The sequence below is a fragment of the Protomyctophum parallelum genome (assembly GCF_964188405.1).
Source record: "Protomyctophum parallelum genome assembly, chromosome: 14".
Lineage (NCBI taxonomy): Eukaryota > Metazoa > Chordata > Actinopteri > Myctophiformes > Myctophidae > Protomyctophum > Protomyctophum parallelum.
Window position 1 is genome coordinate 3,760,813 of NC_139709.1, and position 24,931 is coordinate 3,785,743.

Here is a 24,931-nt window from a genome sequence, read left to right on the forward strand (position 1 = left end):
CTCCACTTGCTCCCGGGTGCATCTGTGCTTATTCCTACTAACAACAACAACACAACACTAAAGGCTGGTTTAGGCAGCAGTGTCGACAGATTCTGCTGTTAGTATGTAGTATTGTATATAGTAATCTGCTTTGAGCCATTACAATGTTTTGTTGTTCTTGAATCTACACGTCCGACTGTGACGTAGCTGTGGCGGTTCCGTGTCGTAAGCCAAACGTTTTGACGTGGTACACCCAGACGGTGTCGACGCCCTCCCCGGCGGTCTGGTCTGGAACCCAGGTAGGGAAGGGGAACCGGCAGGCCACCACCCTGGCTGTAGGCTGTAGCTCGCTGCCCAGCTTCACCTCCAGCTCATCCATCTGTCAACACATCGAGCGCAGCGTTAACGCTGTCCACTAAAACCATCTGTCAACACATTGACCGCAGGGTTAACGCTGTCCACTAAAACTATGAAAGACGTTGGTCCACTAAAACCATCTGTCAACACATCGACCGCAGGGTTAACGTTAGTCCACTAAAACTATGAAAGACGTTGGTCCACTAAAACCATCTGTCAACACATCGACCGCAGGGTTAACGTTAGTCCACTAAAACTATGAAAGACGTTGGTCCACTAAAACCATCTATCAACACATCGACCGCAGGGTTACCGTTGTCCACTAAAACTATGAAAGACGTTGGTCCACTAAAACCATCTATCAACACATCGACCGCAGGGTTACCGTTGTCCACTAAAACTATGAAAGACGTTGGTCCACTAAAACCATCTATCAACACATCGACCGCAGGGTTACCGTTGTCCACTAAAACTATGAAAGACGTTGGTCCACTAAAACCATCTATCAACACATCGACCGCAGGGTTACCGTTGTCCACTAAAACTATGAAAGACGTTGGTCCACTAAAACCATCTATCAACACATCGACCGCAGGGTTACCGTTGTCCACTAAAACTATGAAAGACGTTGGTCCACTGCCTTTTTTTTCACTGACGAACACGATAAAAACTATAATGGTAATAGCCTTCTAGCCGTGGGTTAAACCAGCACCGTTCACCACCTAATCAAAACAAATAATTCAGCCGCTCTCTGTTCTCCCAGAGCCCTAGCAAACTCGGTGGCTAGGCTAGCTAGTTTCTTGGGACATTTGTGGTCGTAGTGACTACATCTGTCATTAAAAATATATAGTCTTTCAGCGATTGTCTTAGTATAAAGGGTAACTGTTGTAGAATTGCAATATTACACTCGAGGGTGTGGTTTAACGTGATTATTGCCACTTCAGTGATGCTTGCGGAACTCGACTTCGTCTCGTTCCTGACCGCATCCCTGTCGTGGCAATAATAACCCACACCCTCGAGTGTAATATTGCTTAAATGACTAAAACTATGACAACATATACTGACATTCCTGTCAACAAATCTAAACTAGACTAAATGTTAGGGAGCGACTAGTGGAGAAGAGATGCAGATGTTTATGCTTGGTTGTGCGCAGATGTCGCTCTTCAAAAATAGCCGATCTACAAGCACGGATCAGCTTATTTTTGTGTGTAAATCTGGCATTACGACGCCTGAATGCGGGCCGCCCAAAATTAAATGTTTAGTCGACTACATCAACCGTAATTACTAAACATTTCAGATGACCAAGCTATAACTAAAACTACATCAAAAGTTGCTGTCAAAATGAACAACGACTGACAGAGATAGACAGATCATTAATGATCGAGTTGAGTTATTATTGAGTTATTACAGACATTGAGTTATTACAGACAGATAAAAGGCAGCACAAATAATAATTTAGCGTACTTATTCACACTGTGTAGTATGACAGTGTCCGCTTGCCAAGCAGAACTAAAGGTCCACATTTAACCCATTCTGGGCAGGAACCCATTTTGGTTAGCATTACGTTGTGCTTTAGCTATTGAAAAATAGCAGATCTACAAGCTCATAGCGCGCCACCGAGTGGCGCGCTATGAGCTTGTAGGTCTGCTATTTTTGAAAAATCGAAGAACGACGGACATTTTTAGAATCTGATCTCAGGTCAGAATGGGTTAAGGATTTGAAGAAGCAGCTCAGCCTGGTCCAACTGACTGAGACACTCACCATTTGAGGGACTCCAAATATGACAACGTTGGTGTACTGAGAAAAACTGACCTAGGGAGAAGGAGACAGTGAAAGAATGCTTGGTCAGTAATACTATTAAAAACTGACCTAGGGAGAAGGAGACAGTGAAAGTATGCTTGGTCAGTAATATTATAAAAAACTGACCTAGGGAGAAGGAGACAGTGAAAGTGTGCTTGGTCAGTAATACTATTAAAAACTGACCTAGGGAGAAGGAGACAGTGAACGTATTCTTGGTCAGTAATATTATAAAAAACTGACCTAGGGAGAAGGAGACAGTGAAAGTATTCTTGGTCAGTAATATTATAAAAAACTGACCTAGGGAGAAGGAGACAGTGAAAGTATGCTTGGTCAGTAATATTATAAAAAACTGACCTAGGGAGAAGGAGACAGTGAAAGTATGCTTGGTCAGTAATATTATAAAAAACTGACCTAGGGAGAAGGAGACAGTGAAAGTATGCTTGGTCAGTAATATTATAAAAAACTGACCTAGGGAGAAGGAGACAGTGAAAGTGTGCTTGGTCAGTAATACTATTAAAAACTGACCTAGGGAGAAGGAGACAGTGAAAGTATGCTTGGTCAGTAATACTATTAAAAACTGACCTATAGGGAGAAGGAGACAGTGAAAGTATGCTTGGTCAGTAATATTATAAAAAACTGACCTAGGGAGAAGGAGACAGTGAAAGTGTGCTTGGTCAGTAATATTATAAAAAACTGACCTAGGGAGAAGGAGACAGTGAAAGTGTGCTTGGTCAGTAATATTATAAAAAACTGACCTAGGGAGAAGGAGACAGTGAAAGTGTGCTTGGTCAGTAATATTATTAAAAACTGACCTAGGGAGAAGGAGACAGTGAAAGTATTCTTGGTCAGTAATATTATAAAAAACTGACCTAGGGAGAAGGAGACAGTGAAAGTATTCTTGGTCAGTAATATTATAAAAAACTGACCTAGGGAGAAGGAGACAGTGAAAGTATGCTTGGTCAGTAATATTATTAAAAACTGACCTAGGGAGAAGGAGACAGTGAAAGTGTGCTTGGTCAGTAATATTATAAAAAACTGACCTAGGGAGAAGGAGACAGTGAAAGTATGCTTGGTCAGTAATATTATTAAAAACTGACCTAGGGAGAAGGAGACAGTGAAAGTATGCTTGGTCAGTAATACTATTAAAAACTGACCTAGGGAGAAGGAGACAGTGAAAGTATGCTTGGTCAGTAATATTATTAAAAACTGACCTAGGGAGAAGGAGACAGTGAAAGTATGCTTGGTCAGTAATATTATTAAAAACTGACCTAGGGAGAAGGAGACAGTGAAAGTGTGCTTGGTCAGTAATATTATTAAAAACTGACCTAGGGAGAAGGAGACAGTGAAAGTATTCTTGGTCAGTAATATTATAAAAAACTGACCTAGGGAGAAGGAGACAGTGAAAGTATGCTTGGTCAGTAATATTATTAAAAACTGACCTAGGGAGAAGGAGACAGTGAAAGTATGCTTGGTCAGTAATACTATTAAAAACTGACCTAGGGAGAAGGAGACAGTGAAAGTATGCTTGGTCAGTAATATTATAAAAAACTGACCTAGGGAGAAGGAGACAGTGAAAGTGTGCTTGGTCAGTAATATTATTAAAAACTGACCTAGGGAGAAGGAGACAGTGAAAGTATTCTTGGTCAGTAATATTATTAAAAACTGACCTAGGGAGAAGGAGACAGTGAAAGTGTGCTTGGTCAGTAATATTATAAAAAACTGACCTAGGGAGAAGGAGACAGTGAAAGTGTGCTTGGTCAGTAATATTATTAAAAACTGACCTAGGGAGAAGGAGACAGTGAAAGTATTCTTGGTCAGTAATATTATAAAAAACTGACCTAGGGAGAAGGAGACAGTGAAAGTATTCTTGGTCAGTAATATTATAAAAAACTGACCTAGGGAGAAGGAGACAGTGAAAGTGTGCTTGGTCAGTAATATTATTAAAAACTGACCTAGGGAGAAGGAGACAGTGAAAGTATGCTTGGTCAGTAATATTATTAAAAACTGACCTAGGGAGAAGGAGACAGTGAAAGTATGCTTGGTCAGTAATACTATTAAAAACTGACCTAGGGAGAAGGAGACAGTGAAAGTGTGCTTGGTCAGTAATATTATAAAAAACTGACCTAGGGAGAAGGAGACAGTGAAAGTGTGCTTGGTCAGTAATATTATTAAAAACTGACCTAGGGAGAAGGAGACAGTGAAAGTATTCTTGGTCAGTAATATTATAAAAAACTGACCTAGGGAGAAGGAGACAGTGAAAGTATTCTTGGTCAGTAATATTATAAAAAACTGACCTAGGGAGAAGGAGACAGTGAAAGTGTGCTTGGTCAGTAATATTATTAAAAACTGACCTAGGGAGAAGGAGACAGTGAAAGTATTCTTGGTCAGTAATATTATAAAAAACTGACCTAGGGAGAAGGAGACAGTGAAAGTGTGCTTGGTCAGTAATATTATAAAAAACTGACCTAGGGAGAAGGAGACAGTGAAAGTGTGCTTGGTCAGTAATATTATTAAAAACTGACCTAGGGAGAAGGAGACAGTGAAAGTGTGCTTGGTCAGTAATACTATAAAAAACTGACCTAGGGAGAAGGAGACAGTGAAAGTATTCTTGGTCAGTAATATTATAAAAAACTGACCTAGGGAGAAGGAGACAGTGAAAGTATTCTTGGTCAGTAATACTATTAAAAACTGACCTAGGGAGAAGGAGACAGTGAAAGTGTGCTTGGTCAGTAATACTATTAAAAACTGACCTAGGGAGAAGGAGACAGTGAAAGTGTGCTTGGTCAGTAATATTATTAAAAACTGACCTAGGGAGAAGGAGACAGTGAAAGTATTCTTGGTCAGTAATATTATAAAAAACTGACCTAGGGAGAAGGAGACAGTGAAAGTGTGCTTGGTCAGTAATACTATTAAAAACTGACCTAGGGAGAAGGAGACAGTGAAAGTATGCTTGGTCAGTAATACTATTAAAAACTGACCTAGGGAGAAGGAGACAGTGAAAGTATGCTTGGTCAGTAATACTATTAAAAACTGACCTAGGGAGAAGGAGACAGTGAAAGTATGCTTGGTCAGTAATATTATAAAAAACTGACCTAGGGAGAAGGAGACAGTGAAAGTATTCTTGGTCAGTAATATTATAAAAAACTGACCTAGGGAGAAGGAGACAGTGAAAGTGTGCTTGGTCAGTAATACTATTAAAAACTGACCTAGGGAGAAGGAGACAGTGAAAGTGTGCTTGGTCAGTAATACTATTAAAAACTGACCTAGGGAGAAGGAGACAGTGAAAGTATTCTTGGTCAGTAATATTATAAAAAACTGACCTAGGGAGAAGGAGACAGTGAAAGTGTGCTTGGTCAGTAATATTATAAAAAACTGACCTAGGGAGAAGGAGACAGTGAAAGTATGCTTGGTCAGTAATATTATTAAAAACTGACCTAGGGAGAAGGAGACAGTGAAAGTATGCTTGGTCATAATATTATTAAAAACTGACCTAGGGAGAAGGAGACAGTGAAAGTATGCTTGGTCAGTAATACTATTAAAAACTGACCTAGGGAGAAGGAGACAGTGAAAGTATGCTTGGTCAGTAATATTATAAAAAACTGACCTAGGGAGAAGGAGACAGTGAAAGTATGCTTGGTCAGTAATACTATTAAAAACTGACCTAGGGAGAAGGAGACAGTGAAAGTATGCTTGGTCAGTAATACTATTAAAAACTGACCTAGGGAGAAGGAGACAGTGAAAGTATGCTTGGTCAGTAATATTATAAAAAACTGACCTAGGGAGAAGGAGACAGTGAAAGTATGCTTGGTCAGTAATATTATTAAAAACTGACCTAGGGAGAAGGAGACAGTGAAAGTATGCTTGGTCAGTAATACTATTAAAAACGGACCTAGGGAGAAGGAGACAGTGAAAGTGTGCTTGGTCAGTAATATTATTAAAAACTGACCTAGGGAGAAGGAGACAGTGAAAGTATGCTTGGTCAGTAATACTATTAAAAACGGACCTAGGGAGAAGGAGACAGTGAAAGTATGCTTGGTCAGTAATACTATTAAAAACTGACCTAGGGAGAAGGAGACAGTGAAAGTATGCTTGGTCAGTAATATTATTAAAAACTGACCTAGGGAGAAGGAGACAGTGAAAGTGTGCTTGGTCAGTAATATTATTAAAAACTGACCTAGGGAGAAGGAGACAGTGAAAGTATGCTTGGTCAGTAATATTATTAAAAACTGACCTAGGGAGAAGGAGACAGTGAAAGTGTGCTTGGTCAGTAATATTATTAAAAACTGACCTAGGGAGAAGGAGACAGTGAAAGTATGCTTGGTCAGTAATACTATTAAAAACTGACCTAGGGAGAAGGAGACAGTGAAAGTGTGCTTGGTCAGTAATATTATAAAAAACTGACCTAGGGAGAAGGAGACAGTGAAAGTATTCTTGGTCAGTAATATTATAAAAAACTGACCTAGGGAGAAGGAGACAGTGAAAGTATTCTTGGTCAGTAATACTATTAAAAACTGACCTAGGGAGAAGGAGACAGTGAAAGTGTGCTTGGTCAGTAATATTATTAAAAACTGACCTAGGGAGAAGGAGACAGTGAAAGTATTCTTGGTCAGTAATATTATAAAAAACTGACCTAGGGAGAAGGAGACAGTGAAAGTGTGCTTGGTCAGTAATACTATTAAAAACTGACCTAGGGAGAAGGAGACAGTGAAAGTGTGCTTGGTCAGTAATATTATTAAAAACTGACCTAGGGAGAAGGAGACAGTGAAAGTATGCTTGGTCAGTAATACTATTAAAAACTGACCTAGGGAGAAGGAGACAGTGAAAGTATGCTTGGTCAGTAATAGTAATACTAATTACGAATTAATTTACAATAACACACATTTGGTGTGCTACCAAATACAACAATAGAAATAGCATAAAAAAAACAACAACAATGAAAACCTGGCAATATCTAAGTAGGATATGTAAGGGATAATATCTGGCTAGATGGTCATTGTCGGGAGATAATTCACCGACAGGGAGTTTAACTCCCTGAAGGTGAATTATATTATAGTATCCTGCTTATTACATGGCTACCTAACATAAATTAATACATTGACCCAAAACACAACAAAAAAAGTATTCCATAAGTTCGCACTGGCTGCGTCTGGCCATCTGCAGGGCTGCAAGACTGTTGGAAAACAAGGAAGTGAGTTGATCAAATCGAATCAATTTTCGGGTACTGCTTCGTCTATTTCTCGCTCAAAAACATTTTTGAGAGCAATGTTTAGCTGTAAATGACATTGTGTACGTGTCACTAGTGTGCGTGTGTGTGTGTGTGTGTGTGTGTGTGTGTGTGTGTGTGTGTGTGTGTGTGTGTGTGTGTGTGTGTGTTTACATGGCCGTCATGTTGGAAACAGCAGTAAATCAAGCTGGGGGCAGCCGTGCAGCTGGTGCTCAGAGGGTTTGATTAGGCAGAGGTCTGTTATAGAGCAGAGCGGACTGTTATCAACACATAACTCACGGCTGAATTCAGCGATTGACCAATGACAATCAAGCATTCAACCCAGCCATGTAATAAAGTATATGATATAGCAGCAAATCCTCCTCTGCCTGTCAGACTGCCAGACTGACCTTCCAGAGGTCAGAGATGTGGAAGGAGGCGGACGGACGCACTCCTTCTCTCCAGGCCTTGTAGCGTGAATACCACACCAGCCAGGGGTTCAGCTCCAAGCCGGACGCCTGGAAGCCCCGCTTAGCTGCTGCTATCACCTGGTAGAGACGTATGACAGGAAGGAGCAGGGTTAGCACTGTGCTTTACGGTACCTGCTGTGGTGAGTGATATTATGGCGTTTAGAGATGTTTTTAATGGTTTGATGATTTCTTTTTGCATTTGCTCATTGTAGCTCTTTGAGATTCTAACAAATGTAAAGTGTGTTATAAATGAAATCAGTATTATTATAATTATTAACTGAGTCAATACCTAACCTGAGTCAATTCAATTCAATTCAATTCAATTCAATGGGCTTTATTGGCATGAGAAAACATAAGTTTACATTGCCAAAGCAGAAAGAACAATACAACAATACAGCAATACAATCAAAACAAAAAGTATGTACTTTGAAGGTCAGAATCTTCAATAAATCAACTTCTATGTACCAAGATCACTCGATGCAGGTATAGTGCAGGAATATACACAATGATTAGTCTTTGGGGTGGTTGTGTTCCATTTGATATCCTTCTCCTATCACAGCAACTCACACATCTTGCTGCTGTGTCATTGCTTCTCCCCTTTGTCACAACTATAACAAGTTGTTATTTGATGCAAATCAAACTTAACCAGTGTTTTTACCGTGATACTATAGTGACACGCACAAGCTGAAAACACACACACACGCGCACGCACACACACACACACACACACACACACACACACACACACACACACACACACACACACACACACACACACACACACACACACACACACACACACACACACACACACACACACACACACACACACACACACACACACACACACACACACACGAGGAAACAGTGACAGATATATTTATTTCCCTGCACGATGTTGTCTTATGTCTGTCTATTTGTGAAAAAAATAATTGAATGCACTCATGTTGATGTCAAAGCAAATTGACATCTAGTCAGGAGAGTGGTTGCACCACTCAAAAAGCAGCATACTTTGTCTGGACACAAAGGACTGAACTTTGTATACATGTGTTTTGGAAATCAAAGCATAGTCCATTAGGGCTGTGAATCTTTGGGTGTCCCACGATTCCATTCCATTCGATTCCGATTCTTGGGGTCACGATTCGATTCAAAATCGATTTTTTCGATTCTACGATTCTCGATTCTCCAAAAAAAAAAAATATTCAAAAGATTTTTTTTCCAGATTCGAAACTATTCTCTATTCAAAATGATTCTTGATTCAATACATAGGATTTCATCACAATCTACTCCAGCCAACTGAAGTGATTAACTTGAAAATGACTGAAGACATGATGTTTACTGTAAGGGTGAGGGTTAGGGTGAGCTTACATTTCATATTATAAACACCATGTAGTGATATGACTGAAGACATGATGTTTACTGTAAGGGTGAGGGTTAGGGTGAGCTTACATTTCATATTATAAACACCATGTAGTGATATGACTGAAGACATGATGTTTACTGTAAGGGTGAGGGTTAGGGTGAGCTTACATTTCATATTATAAACACCATGTAGTGATATGACTGAAGACATGATGTTTACTGTAAGGGTGAGGGTTAGGGTGAGCTTACATTTCATATTATAAACACCATGTAGTGATATGACTGAAGACATGATGTTTACTGTAAGGGTGAGGGTTAGGGTGAGCTTACATTTCATATTATAAACACCATGTAGTGATATGACTGAAGACATGATGTTTACTGTAAGGGTGAGGGTTAGGGTGAGCTTACATTTCATATTATAAACACCATGTAGTGATATGACTGAAGACATGATGTTTACTGTAAGGGTGAGGGTTAGGGTGAGCTTACATTTCATATTATAAACACCATGTAGTGATATGACTGAAGACATGATGTTTACTGTAAGGGTGAGGGTTAGGGTGAGCTTACATTTCATATTATAAACACCATGTAGTGATATGACTGAAGACATGATGTTTACTGTAAGGGTGAGGGTTAGGGTGAGCTTACATTTCATATTATAAACACCATGTAGTGATATGACTGAAGACATGATGTTTACTGTAAGGGTGAGGGTTAGGGTGAGCTTACATTTCATATTATAAACACCATGTAGTGATATGACTGAAGACATGATGTTTACTGTAAGGGTGAGGGTTAGGGTGAGCTTACATTTCATATTATAAACACCATGTAGTGATATGACTGAAGACATGATGTTTACTGTAAGGGTGAGGGTTAGGGTGAGCTTACATTTCATATTATAAACACCATGTAGTGATATGACTGAAGACATGATGTTTACTGTAAGGGTGAGGGTTAGGGTGAGCTTACATTTCATATTATAAACACCATGTAGTGATATGACTGAAGACGTGATGTTTACTGTAAGGGTGAGGGTTAGGGTGAGCTTACATTTCATATTATAAACACCATGTAGTGATATGACTGAAGACATGATGTTTACTGTAAGGGTGAGGGTTAGGGTGAGCTTACATTTCATATTATAAACACCATGTAGTGATATGACTGAAGACATGATGTTTACTGTAAGGGTGAGGGTTAGGGTGAGCTTACATTTCATATTATAAACACCATGTAGTGATATGACTGAAGACATGATGTTTACTGTAAGGGTGAGGGTTAGGGTGAGCTTACATTTCATATTATAAACACCATGTAGTGATATGACTGAAGACATGATGTTTACTGTAAGGGTGAGGGTTAGGGTGAGCTTACATTTCATATTATAAACACCATGTAGTGATATGACTGAAGACATGATGCTTACTGTAAGGGTGAGGGTTAGGGTGAGCTTACATTTCATATTATAAACACCATGTAGTGAAAACTCCTGTAACTAACCAGAAATCAAATCTAAAAAAAAAAAAAAAAAAAAAAAAACGATTTTTGGAAATTATGAATCGATTTTGAATCGTTCATAACGGGAATCGCGATTCTAATTTTGACACCCCTAAAAGTCCATGCTTTGGGCCTGGTTGGTACAGCAGAGGCGGGGGGAGGGGGACCTTGGTATGTGCCTCTGTGAGCGCAGCAGCAGTGGGTGGAGAGTTGGAGCGGAGTTCAGTCAGTCAGCAGAGCAGAGGACGGAGTCAAGACCACAACGTGTCAGCTAGTAAAGTCTAAATGTTTTAGTCTTAGTCTAGTTTCAGTCGACTAAATATCAGAAGATTTCAGTCACATCCCAGACGGCCTCAAATAATCAGAGTGGACCGAAGGAGGAGATTGACAATTTGTTTTTATTTTTAAAGAGAGATGTCGTCCGACAGCTTTTCAGCGTCTGCGTCAGAGAAGGAACAGATCTACCAGACCTCCATGCTGAAGCAGCCGGTGATAAAGTTACACAGAATAGAGAAGGAACAGATCTACCAGACCTCCATGCTGAAGCAGCCTGTGATAAGGTTACACAGAATAGAGAAGGAACAGATCTACCAGACCTCCATGCTGAAGCAGCCTGTGATAAGGTTACACAGAATAGAGAAGGAACAGATCTACCAGACCTCCATGCTGAAGCAGCCTGTGATAAAGCTACACAGAATAGAGAAGGAACAGATCTACCAGACCTCCATGCTGAAGCAGCCTGTGATAAGGTTACACAGAATAGAGAAGGAACAGATCTACCAGACCTCCATGCTGAAGCAGCCTGTGATAAGCTTACACAGAATAGAGAAGGAACAGATCTACCAGACCTCCATGCTGAAGCAGCCTGTGATAAGGTTACACAGAATAGAGAAGGAACAGATCTACCAGACCTCCATGCTGAAGCAGCCTGTGATAAGCTTACACAGAATAGAGAAGGAACAGATCTACCAGACCTCCATGCTGAAGCAGCCTGTGATAAGGTTACACAGAATAGAGAAGGAACAGATCTACCAGACCTCCATGCTGAAGCAGCCTGTGATAAGCTTACACAGAATAGAGAAGGAACAGATCTACCAGACCTCCATGCTGAAGCAGCCTGTGATAAGGTTACACAGAATAGAGAAGGAACAGATCTACCAGACCTCCATGCTGAAGCAGCCTGTGATAAGCTTACACAGAATAGAGAAGGAACAGATCTACCAGACCTCCATGCTGAAGCAGCCTGTGATAAGCTTACACAGAATAGAGAAGGAACAGATCTACCAGACCTCCATGCTGAAGCAGCCTGTGATAAGGTTACACAGAATAGAGAAGGAACAGATCTACCAGACCTCCATGCTGAAGCAGCCTGTGATAAGGTTACACAGAATAGAGAAGGAACAGATCTACCAGACCTCCATGCTGAAGCAGCCTGTGATAAGCTTACACAGAATAGAGAAGGAACAGATCTACCAGACCTCCATGCTGAAGCAGCCTGTGATAAGCTTACACAGGATAGAGAAGGAACAGATCTACCAGACCTCCATGCTGAAGCAGCCTGTGATAAGGTTACACAGAATAGAGAAGGAACAGATCTACCAGACCTCCATGCTGAAGCAGCCTGTGATAAGGTTACACAGAATAGAGAAGGAACAGATCTACCAGACCTCCATGCTGAAGCAGCCTGTGATAAGCTTACACAGAATAGGTATGTCGTATGTGCATGTTTTCATGTCACTGTACCCTTTGATTTCATCTTCAACGGAAATAGTCCGGTAGCCGACAGGCTTCTTTTGTTTTAAAGTGGGAAATTTGGGAAATAGTCCATTTTTATTGGCCTAAAATATTGTCTATATACTGTACATACATTCACGAATCCACTTGCTGACCGGCTCCAAAAATGTCAAACTTTCCTTATGCTTTAACCCATTCTGACCTGAGATCAGATTCATACGCGGTTTCCGCCGGACACACACTGGTCTGATGAACCCATTCTGACCTGAGATCAGATTCTAAAAATGTCAGTCGTTCTTCGATTTTTTTTCAAAAATAGCAGACCTACAAGCTCGTATCGCGCCACTCGGTGGCGCGATATGAGCTTGTAGATCTGCTATTTTTAAATAGCTAAAGCATAACATGATGCTGACACCAAAATGGGTTCCCGTTCAGAATGGGTTAAGTAGCATGTCAAACTAGTGGGTTTTCATGATTCTGAATATATTATTTCCAAGCATTAGTTTTGCACAAAATACACTCCTTGGGCTAAAAAACAGCCATAGCCACGTCTGGACGTTTTTAGCCCTAGGATTTTCTTGGTGCAAAACGAATGCTAGGAATGTATTCAGAATCATGAAAACAAACCCCCTAGTTTCACATGTCACATGCTACTGCATGCTACTGAAAGCATAAGGAAAGTTTGAAATTTGTGCCTGGAGGCTTTCTTTTTACCGTCTGATGATGACTGATTGTGGGGTTTAGCAGAGATGGAGTACTTGTAGAGATAGCATTTCTGTTGGCTTAGATAGCATTTGACACAGACTTATAGCATGTTATGTAGACAGCACTATAATTGTATTGTATATAGTCATAGCACGCCATAGTACATATGTATAGCATAGTAGTAAATATGTATAGTTTATATGTATAGTGTATGTATAGTTTCATTATATAGATATTCCACTGTTACTTTCTTAGCTTACGCATGTTTCATGATAAATGCTTTTATGTGATGTATTCCCATGCTTTTTGTTCTTGCTTAAATGTAAGTCGCTCTGGATTAAGAGCGTCTGATAAATGCCTACATTGTAAATTGTAGAGAGGCTGGGGAATTGGGAATTGGCTTTACTAAATTGGGACTTGAAGGGGAGAAAATGTTTTTCTTTTGTCTTGAAGGGGCATGTTTTGCACAACAACATCTTTTCATTATGTCTGCCCAGGATCTCTGGGATTCATACAGTACGTTTTTTTACCTCAGTCACTGAAACTAAAATCTGATATTTAATTTTTTCTATGAATCTGTGACTTGACACGCATACTGTTATAAAACGGGGGAAAAAATATTTTGAAAAAGGAGATTTGTGCCTGCCATAGGATCTTAATGGTAGGGTCACAAGAAACCCTTGTGAATTTTTTTTTGCCCAATACCGACAGCCGGTCAGCAAGTGGATTCAGAGGGAGTGCAACAAACCATGTACAACCCAGATTCGGCACAAACAAGGGACTAAATTATTTTCGCTCCTATGCCACCAAAATGTGGAACGCCCTACCAACAGTCATTAACCCTTGGACTGCCAGTCCCAATTTTTTTGTTTGGGTAACAAATTGGCATATTTTTAATTCATCGTTTTAACATACAAGAAAGATCTGGTGGATTGAAGAGATGTTTTTTCTTTTTTCTTTCATTGCAAATGTATTCTCTCGAATCGCCACCAGATGGCAGGAAAGCACCATTATGCTGATTTTGGCTGAAATAGACGGATCTTCCTAAGTCACTTCCGGTTCAACGATCAACAACATCCTGTAGTATGTTGACCCTAGTCAATAGCTTGGCTGGTTCGGATTGCTAAGCTAATGCTATATTTTTCATAACTAAGTCAAATTAACCTCAAATCAACCCCAAAAGATCGCAAAATATCACATTTTTTACAGCGACGCACATAGAGACGGCGCGCGTGCACGATAGCGCGGATTTCGGACGTTTTTTTATAGCAATTCGAAACTGGCCTCTGTAAAATCTGAATCCCTACTGTCCTTTGTCTGTCACTTTGACTCTGTCTGTACTTTACTCTGTCTGTACTTTACTCTGTCTGTACTTTACTCTGTCTGTACTTTACTCTGTCTGTACTTTACTCTGTCTGTACTTTACTCTGTCTGTACTTTACTCTACTTTACTCTACATTTACTCTACTTTACAGTTCTACACTTCTTATTCCTTAGTGAAATGTCCACCACACTGCCCCCTTTGGTGGCAATCTGAATATTCAGAGTGACTAATATACCAGTAAAGCTACCTCCACATTGCACCGACGCTCGGCTGTCGGCCAGTTTGAAAGCGCCGCGAGCTTGTTGGCAGGAGACTCCAAGACGAGAAGCTCCCGTCCTATTTAAACATTTATCCGGGGAAGTCGCTGACCTTTTGGTTGCTCTATGCATATGTTCATTAAAAAATGAACAGTTTATTACATTTTACTTAGCTGCTGATTAAGCTGCTATTCAAATAAAAGACAAACGAAATTGGTACCTTTACTATTATTCTGACTGCGTACATTAGCTACACGTTTGTCAGTCTCAAAAGAACAGTACTCTTTAAAACTCAGTTAGGTCATTTAAAAATAAACATTCAAGCTGTGATAATGTTTTTTTCTCGATACTATAATCCTGCACACAGGTACAGACATAGTTGTATTGGTTTCAATGGTAATATAGTACAATAGAAACTCCATCTTATAAATAAGATGTTGAGGAAAAATGGCCTCAGACATTAGATGTTGTTTTGGATACCATGTGATTCTGGATTGTTATGTGTGATATGTTGCTTTGCTTTGTGAAGCCAACAGTCTCCAACCTAGGTTTTAAAATGGACAACGACTTTAAGCTAGATCGCCAAATTAGCTTAGTGGTGAAGTCTAGCTTTTTTCATTTGCGACAACTGGCAAAGGTAAAACCCTTTTTAACCACTCAGCACCTTGAGACAGTAATCCATGCCTTTATTACATCTCGGCTGGATTACTGTAACGCCCTCTACCTTGGAGCCAGTCAGTCTTGCCTTGCTCGGCTCCAGTTAATTCAGAACGCGGCTGCCCGACTACTAACTGGCACGCGTAAGAGAGAGCATATAACTCCCATCCTCGCCTCTCTCCACTGGCTGCCAGTGAACTTTAGAATCCAGTTCAAGGTTCTGCTTTTTACTTTTAAAGCTTTAAATGGTCTCGCCCCTCCATACCTCTCTGAGCTCCTCCACCCCTACTCTCCCGCCCGCTCCCTCAGGTCAGCTGACCTGATGCTGCTAGAGGTCCCGAGGGCGAAACGGAAGCTTAGAGGGGACAGAGCTTTTTCAATCGCTGCCCCCAAGCTCTGGAACGACCTTCCCCTGCAACTTAGGCAGGCCCCCTCTCTGGCCATTTTTAAAACCTCACTGAAAACGCACTTTTATTCTTTGGCTTTTAACACAGCATGAGACCTCTGTTCCTGAACTTGCTTCCCCCCCCTCCTTTTCTTGTTTTGTGTGTTGTCTTTGTATTCTGTGTTTTTAGTCTATGTGTTACTTACTGTTTTTACCTATGTACTGTACAGCACTTTGTGGCAGCTATGGTTGTTTTAAATGTGCTATATAAATAAAGTTGAGTTGAGTTGAGTTGAGTTTGCAGTCGCTACCGTGCATGTGCAACTATCATCAGATTGTAAAAGTAATAGTTACACTTAACACTGGAAAAACTATGGTTAAGTGGAAAAATTACAATGACTAAATTAGTTGATAACTAATTGAATAATCAATTTGATTATGATTAATCGTTGCAGCCTTAGTGCGTATACCTAGTGACGGTACTGCCATTATCAGATGGTAATACAACACAGCCTGCATGATATTTTAAAACATTTCATTATTATTTTTCCTCTCTCCATTCTATCCTCCATTCCAGATGTCTTTCCTGTCCGACTCAAACATATATATCTCTACAGCAGAGATTGTCATCTCAACCAACACCAGAGAATTCATACAGGAGAGAAGCCTTATCACTGTGACCAGTGTGGGACTAGATTCAGTGTGAAAAGTACTCTGAAACGGCACCAGAGAATTCATACAGGAGAGAAGCCCTACGCATGCGACCAATGTGGGAAACGATTCAGCCAGAAAGGTCTTCTCAAACTTCACCAGAGAATTCATACAGGAGAGAAGCCCTACGCCTGTGACCAGTGTGGGACTAGGTTCAGCGGGAGAAGTGACCTAACAAGACACCAGAGAATTCACACAGGAGAGAAGCCCTACGCCTGTGACCAGTGTGGGACTAGGTTCAGCGGGAGAAGTGACCTAACAAGACACCAGAGAATTCACACAGGAGAGAAGTCCTACCACTGTGACCAGTGTGGGACTAGATTCAGCCAGAGCAGTCATCTCAAACGTCACCAGAGAATTCATACAGGAGAGAAACCCTACCACTGTGATCAGTGTGGGACTAGGTTTAGCAGGAGAGATGAACTAACAAGACACCAGAGAATTCACACAGGAGAGAAGCCCTACTACTGTGGTCAGTGTGGGAAATGGTTCAGCCATAAAGTTAATCTCAAAAAGCACCAGAGAACTCATACAGGAGAGAAGCCTTACCACTGTGATCAGTGTGGGACTAGATTCAGCCAGAGCAGTCATCTCAAAGTTCACCAAAGAATTCATACAGGAGAGAAGCCTTACCACTGTGATCAGTGTGGGACTAGGTTTAGCAGGAGAGATGAACTAACAAGACACCAGAGAATTCACACAGGAGAGAAGCCCTACTACTGTGATCAGTGTGGGACTAGATTCAGCCAGAGCAGTCATCTCAAAAGTCACCAGAGAACTCATGCAGGACTCTCTAAAGATGTCATGTGGTCAGAGAGCAGGTAACACTGGTGTAGCTCATCTACAAGCTCCGTCGTGACACGTTGTGAGCTTCAGCTTGCATCAGCTATTTGCGCTGGTTAAAACAACATTCTTTTTTTTTTTGTTAAATTTTTATCCCACAATTTTGTAACCCAGTTTTCTTTTCACCCAGTGCCAATTATCTAATGTAATCCTGGGCGCTACACTTCCTCTGCCAACCTGGGGGGGCAGCGGACTGACCTCATGCCTCCTACTATGCATGAGGAGTCCAAGCTGCTTCTTTTCACCTGACAGAGGGGAATTTCCCCGGCCGGACGTAGCGCGTGGAAGGGACACGTTATTCCGACCAGTTCCTTTCCCCTCCATCAGGCGCCCCGGCTGGCCAGGGGGAGGTAGTTCTAGAGACCAGGATTACTGCGTGTTTTTGTGAGGGTACCTACCCTAGGGGACACGGGGAGAACATGCAAACTCCACACAGAAAGGCCCTATCGCCAACCCCCGCCTCGGGTATGGGCACTGATGACGCGGAGGAGGGAACACGCCGCCAGTGCCCACAGCGTCCCCAGCGGGAATCGAACCCAGGACCTTCTAGCTGTGAGGCGACAGCACTACCAACTGTGCCACCGTGCCCCTTAAAACAACATTCTGAGTGTACAGTAAAGGTGCTTCTCTCAGGAAAGCGGAGGAAAAGAAACGTGACCAACACCCAGGGCTCCAGACTAACCTTTTCACAGGTAGCACTGGTGCCACCTACCTTTTCATTTGGTAGCGCCACCAGAAATGAGGTAGCACCATTTCTTTCTTTGTATAGCGTGGTATTGTTACATGATCTTATCATGTAATATTAACTAATCAAAGATTAGTTAATTTGTGTCGGATAAACTGCGTTCAGACCTGAATATATATTCTCCTCGGTTCGTCCAGTTTGTACCGCGGCAGGTCGCGCTGCGCAATTATCGTCTTTGCATTGACTTTGCAGGCAGGCAGGCAGAGAGAGAGAGAGAGAGAGAGAGAGAGAGGGAGAGGGGATGCGATTGAGCCAAAAGAAAGTTAGTGTCGAAGTGTCCTTGAGCAAGACTCTGAACCCCTAATTGCTCCTGATGTACTGGTTGGTGCCTTGCATGGTTTCCGCCGCCATCGGTCTATGAATGTGTGTGTGAATGGGTGAATGTAATGCACAATCTATGTAAAGCGCCTTTGATAAAGGCGCTATATAAATGCACCATTTACCATTCACCATTTTACTCTAGTTTTGTTGACGAAATTGTCAGTATATAGTTGTAGTCATCATGGCTTAGTTTTTATTTAGTTTCCATTTAGTTTTCGTCAGTGGAAAAAGGTTGTCGACGAAGATCTTTCGTCTTAGTTGACGAAATCAACACCCCCTCACTTCACACGGGTGTGATTTTCTATTTACTTGTGATGATTTGAATTTTGTTGTTATTTTCCATGTCGTGATTATGAATTGAATACCCAGGACCTGAATGGAAATAAGACCGCAAGGACATTTACATTTCTGCCTAATAAAGTATGCAATCAATGAATCAATAAATACATGTAATTTTATAACTTAGTCACGGTGTAAAAATATTTTCTGATTTTTGACTTTTATATCTGTGTGCTGGCTTCTGTATTTTGTTTTCATGCTTATCATTGTTCAGCCACTAGGTGGTGCATATATGCTGTGTATTTCTCTTGTCTCTGGCACTATTAACCCATTCTGACCTGAGATCAGATTCACACGAGGTTTCCGCCGGACACACACTGTGTCTGATTAAACCCATTCTGACCTGAGATCAGATTCTAAAAAATGTCAGTCGCTCTTCGATTTTTCAAAAAATAGCAGACCTACAAGCTCGTATCGCGCCACTCGGTGGCGCGATACGAGCTTGTAGGTCTGCTATTTTTAAATAGCTAAAGCATAACGTGATGCCGACACCAAAATGGGTGCCCGGTCAGAATGGGTTAAAGGGATTGTGACATTAAAAAAAAGGTTTTGGAATTGTTCTTGTTTTCTTTAGGTTTTCTAATCTCAATTGCACCCAAAAAACATGAACTTTTAACATTCAGTAGATTTTCTGTGATCTGGGGTTTTCTGGCTCAAACAGGTGCTCTGATTTGCCGGCAGTAAGTGACATCACTTACTGCAAATCCCATATATGTCAATGGGATTTGCCAGCAGATGTCACTGTTTTCATTGTAGCTCAAAAGGCCCAAAAAAACCCAAAGAAAACTTCAGACCACAGAAAATCCACTGAATGTTCAAAGTTCAGGTTTTTTGGGTGTAATTGAGGTCATAAAACCTAAAAGAAAAAAGAAAAAGAAAAATAAATGAAAATGAATGTCATAAAACCTTTAAACTGAAGTTAGGAACACCTGTAGACCAGTATACAGTATGCAATGAGAAGTCCGTTTGCAAGTTGTTAATGCAGAGAGCAGACGTTTCTGATCCTTGCTCTTGTTTGTGATCACCACAGGATCATTGCTTGTAAGTTATGCATTCCTTTCTTTGCACAAAATGCCAGTTTGTTGATATTTACAGTTGTGAGATAATTTAGACATTGTAGCCTAGCTTTCTTTACACATGCTGTGTGTGGCATTAGGCCTTTAGTTGGTGCTGCACAAGCCAGCCTTCTGTTATTGTCTCCACCAGGCCGAAGGCATGGGGGGAGAGTATGTTTTGCACTCCGTCCGTCCGTGTGTGTGTCCGTCCGTGTGTGTGTGTGTGTCCGTCCGTCCGTGAGCAGCTAATCTCGGCCACCGTTAACCCGGTCGATGCCAAATTTTGCACACACACTCCATGGATGCCAACGATGAACCTCTGCCCCAAACTTTCCAGAACGGCCCGTTATAGCGCCACCAGGAGGCCGCTTTGTGCAAAACAAGTTTTTGCACAGTACACCTACAGATTTTGTCCAAACATCACGCAAATTGGTACACAGTCTCTCTAGAGCCATTCAACGAAACCGGTCTTTCAGATTTCTCAGACTCCATCCTGATTGGTTAAGATTGGCTTCCAAAGTTCACAGGAGTGCTCAGTTTCAAACAAAATGCTGCAAATCATGAACACATGGCGTGATTTCCGTGAAATTGTGCACCCACATTCCCACTAGGCCGAGGACAAAATGCCACATGAACAATTTCAACTCAGCCTCAAGGTGGCGCTATAACTGGTCGAAAAGTGTTTTTTACCTCTAACTGCACGGATCTGTGGATAACCTGGTGGAGACCTGTGCCCAGAAGGGCACTTTTTCTAGTTGGGGTTGCATTATGTGTTTTAGCATTTAGAGTACAGTATTTTCTGTATTGTTGGTTACTCTCATGTCATGTGTAATTTGACAGCTTTCTTTGATGTGTGCAGTACAGAAAAATATTACCAATCAATGTTCTTTTCCTTTTTCTGTAGTTTTACTGTGTGTGTATCCTGCTACTGTGAGTGAGTGGAGAGGAATAAATCCATCGCTTGTGAGAAACAGTAAAAGTTGTCTATTTGTCTGCCTAGTTGAAAAAGGGGGAACTTCTTGACGAGCGAGGGCAGATTAATCTGTCCATTACTCCACCCTCTCCATGTCCCGTCACTTGCATCTGACGTCATGCCCTAAAAATGAAAACAAATAAAACAAGAAAAGAAAAACCTACTATCCTCCCGTCTCCACTGCCGATGTCCACCAGTGTCCCCGATCGTCCCCGGAGGACCGTGAAGACGTTGTTCACCTGAGCGCTGGTGGCCGGGACGAAGGGCAGACACACCCTCCTCAGCGCGGGGGCAAGGAACGGCACGGTGACCGCGTACAGGCTCACCAGAGAGCCCCCCACCACGCCGGTCAACACCACACCTATTGATGGAATACTTTATTAATAACAACACATTCAGGACGGGAACCCCTTTTGCTGTTTAAGCATTATGTTGTACTTTAGCTATTGAAAAAATAGCCGATCTACAAGCTCGTAGCGCGGCACCGAGTGCCACGAGCTTGTAGATCTGCTATTTTTTGAAAAAATTTGACAATGTGGCCGAAATCTTGAATATATATTCTTTGTCACAGCGAACCAAATCTTTGCTTCTGGGCGGGCGGGGGGGAACAACATATTTTCAGATGGGCCAAATTATACAGATAATTCTGGGGGTCCTTGACATGAAAAAGGTTGAGCACCACTGACATAGAAACATACAGTAGGTTTTTCTGAAAACTGTCATGACTTATTTATCATGTTTTTATCTATTATGTCAAAACGCAATCGATATAGCAACCTCTGTTATTAACTCACATAATCGTCTGGAGTATACATATCGATTAATTGAACCCACCACTAACAGTTTGCAGAAAAAAAGCACAGTTCAATACGAGGTTCTGCTAAGAGGATGTTTCCATTGGATTGGATTTTTCATATTCAATTCATCGAAAAATACAAATATACTGTACTATATATGGTAAAAACTAGGGCTGTCACGGTTATGACATTTTACTTGATGATTAACCCATTCTGACCTGAGATCAGATTCATACGAGTTTTCCACTGGACACACGCTGGTCTGATTAACCCATTCTGACCTGAGATCAGATTCTAAAAATGTCAGTCGCTCTTCGATTTTTCAAAAAATAGCAGACCTACAAGCTCGTATCGCGCCACTCGGTGGCGCGATACGAGCTTGTAGATCTGCTATTTTTAAATAGCTAAAGCATAACATGATGCTGACACCAAAATGGGTGCCCGGTCAGAATGGGTTAATAGTCTAGCGTTTCTGTCGTTGAACACTGGAGCACTATGAATAATGTTTATATATTTCTGTTTGCCTTTTAGGCTTCGTAAATAAAAAGGTGAACAGGGTAATGAATAACTTTATAATTAAAGAACAAAAAAGGTTAATAGTGGTCATAGCCGACCTGCAAGCTCAAAATATACAGCTGGATGGAAGCGAAGGTCCACCCACACTGCAACTTATAAATATAACTATAAATATACAGCTGGTGGATGGAAGCGAAGGTCCACCCACACGGCAACTTGCAGCGTTCGGCAAAGCGTTTCCGATTCTCTGGCCGTGTGGGCGGAGCTTCATTTCCATCCACCAGCTGTTAGCAACCGCTAGCAAGGAATATCACCTCTAATACTAGCCATGTCTAGTATGGAGAGTACAGGTTGCTGCCTTCAGGAAGGAGATGTGGTGTTCCAGCATACAATAAGGTCAGACTGAAGAGGTCTTTGGTCCATCAATCAACTCTGAGGCTTAACCCATTCTGATCCTGAGATCAGATTAAAAAAATGTCTATTACATCCTGACAGTTTCATTATTAACCCATTCTGACCTGAGATCAGATTCTACAAGCTCGTATCGCGCCACTCGGTGGCGCGATATGAGCTTGTAGATCTGCTATTTTTCAACAGCTAAAGCATAACATGATGCTGACACCAAAATGGGTGCCCGGTCAGAATGGGTTAATCAGGATTTTGGCATGCAGGACTAGACTGAGCTGTGGACATTGCTCTCTGCCCTTGTGTTTTCTATGTATGCAACTGTATTTTATTTTAATTTGTTGTCCTGTGTCATGTCAAATGTGTATATGGGCGGCGGCGGTGGCTCAGGGGTAGAGTGCCTGGATGGTAACCGTAGGTTGCCAGTTCGAACCCTGTGGGCTCCCCCAGAGTTAGTGTCGAAGTGTCCTTGAGCAAAGACACTGAACCCCTAATTGCTCCCGATGTGCTAGTTGGTGCATGGTTTCCGCTGCCATCGGTGTATGAATGTGTGTGTGTGTGTGTGTGTGTGAATGGGTGAATGTAATGCACAATCTCTGTAAAGCGCCTTGGATAAAGGCGCTATATAAATGCACGTTTTACCATTTTATATGTGTTGCATACAAGGCTGCTGGGTCGCAAAACGAATTTCAGTGCGAACTGACAATAAAGTACTATATCGCCAAAACTGGAGGGTCAAACTGAACAACCAATACGTCAATTTGAAGCTATGATTCCCTGCTTTCATATAACATGGAAAGAAAATGAAAAAAAAAATCCAATGGCAGTCTCTCAGTCAAATTAGGTCACATATCATATCATACAAGTATGGTGGGAATTGGAGAAATAAAACCATAACAAACATGTACCTATTTTCTTCGTCACCCCGCTGTCTCTGGGGCTGCTGGAGGTTGGCGCTGGACCTGTGTGTGCAGAGGTGGGAAAAAAAGTACTTGAGTAAAAAGTATCAATACTGCAAATGTAGAAATACTCTGTTCCAAGTGTTCCAATACTGTTCAAAACCGCTCTCAAAGGGCACCTACGGACGGCTGCAATTCGAAACTGGCCTCTGTAAGATCTGAATCCCCCCCACCCCACCCCCCCCCCCCTTTCCCCTCACTGTATATGTATCTTTTCCCTTTTTGCTTCCTATATGATGAATTCCTGTTCTGTTCTTTAGCTACATAGAAATGTCTATTTGTATGTCTCTAAATGTTTTGATGAATTGAACAATGTGGACCCTGTTGTAAACAAGTGTAATGCTTAATTGGGTCGTCCACTCACAGTTAACAGTCTTTGTATTGAGTTTGTGCTTGAAATGTACTGTAAATTCTGCAAACTGTTAATAAATATTTCAATCAATCAATCAATCAATCCAAGTAAAAGTCTGGACGTAAAAGTACAAAAACATTGGCATCAAAATGTAGGTAATAAAAAGTAACAAAAGTAGAGACAGTACTCATTGTGCAGAATATCCCATTATGTCACAAGTCTTCAACAAACAAACAAACACATTTTTTGAAAGTATGTTTTGTAATACTAGTCTTCAAAGTAACTAAAGTTTTCATAGGAAAGTAAGAAAGACCTAGACCTAGAGAAAGATGTCCGTGTGTGCGTCTCTTGAAAAAGTGGAGATAATTCACTAAATACACGTTTTGTGCCAGAACTTTCACATGGATATAAAACTATAGGACCATTTTTGGGTGAGTACAAACGGAGCATTTATCACATTTAGGCCGCACATGTTAAAGTTCGACCAGAAATCAAGGAGGGTGATCTATGGCCCATGTATGTGAAATACTGTATTTACTGTATGAAACAACAAGAGCCATTCTAGGGCTAAGAAAGCCCATGCTATGGCTTGTTTCGATTGGGGTCATTAGTATTCAATTCACAGGAGTACATTGATTGATTGATTGAAATATGTATTAACAGTTTGCAGAATTACAGTACATTTCAAGCACAAACTCAATATACAAAGACTGTTAACTGTGAGTGGACGACCCAATTAAGCATTACACTTGTTTACAAGAGGCTCCACCTTGTTCAATTCATCAAAACATTTAGAGACGTACAAATAGACACTTCTATATAGCCAAAGAACAGAACAGAACATGTAGATTGTTGCTTTATGGAACTCACTGTGACTGGAGGAAGCTGCCGCTGGACCCGAGTTCACAAACACGTCTTCTTGTGACATTGTGTAGCGTCAGTGTAATTTTACACACATTTAATGTCATTCATAAATAAATAAACTATGTCCTCCACAGTCATTTCTTTCCCCTCCTCGCCTCGGTCACCTCAGGATCAACAAACTAATTGGAAATCGTAAACGAACCGTGTGCGCCTTGATGTTGAATAAGTAACGATAATAATAATAGTTTGAAAACTAAACTCTGAAATGCATTAAAAAGACAGGAAATGTATCGACTTCAAGACACGGTTCAA

The 24,931-nt window shown here is 41.2% G+C and overlaps 2 protein-coding genes across 2 annotated transcripts in view; one reads left to right on the top strand and one right to left on the bottom strand.

The window, feature by feature from the left end:
* Positions 1-24,931, top strand: part of uqcr11 (ubiquinol-cytochrome c reductase, complex III subunit XI) — a 332,601-nt gene that overhangs the window by 269,191 nt on the left and 38,479 nt on the right. The window lies entirely within an intron of this gene.
* Positions 11-24,927, bottom strand: atpsckmt (fATP synthase c subunit lysine N-methyltransferase). The gene is made up of 6 exons (XM_083782294.1): positions 24,626-24,927; positions 23,353-23,406; positions 20,891-21,087; positions 7,750-7,887; positions 2,098-2,148; positions 11-358 (listed from the first exon to the last, which is right to left on the bottom strand). Exons 1-6 carry the CDS (start codon positions 24,681-24,683, stop codon positions 164-166), a joined length of 693 nt encoding a protein of 230 aa, XP_083638420.1. The 5' UTR covers positions 24,684-24,927; the 3' UTR covers positions 11-163.

What these genes read in the sequence shown, in the direction of transcription:
- atpsckmt (XM_083782294.1), bottom strand. Translation starts at nt 24,683, where the DNA reads ATGTCACAAGAAGACGTGTTTGTGAACTCGGGTCCAGCGGCAGCTTCC. An exon ending in GGCAGCTTCCTCCAGTCACA is followed by an intron (nt 23,407 to 24,625) that starts GTGAGTTCCATA and finishes CTGCACACACAG; the next exon opens with GTCCAGCGCCAACCTCCAGC. An exon ending in GCAGTGGAGACGGGAGGATA is followed by an intron (nt 7,888 to 20,890) that starts GTAGGTTTTTCT and finishes CGTCTCTACCAG; the next exon opens with GTGATAGCAGCAGCTAAGCG.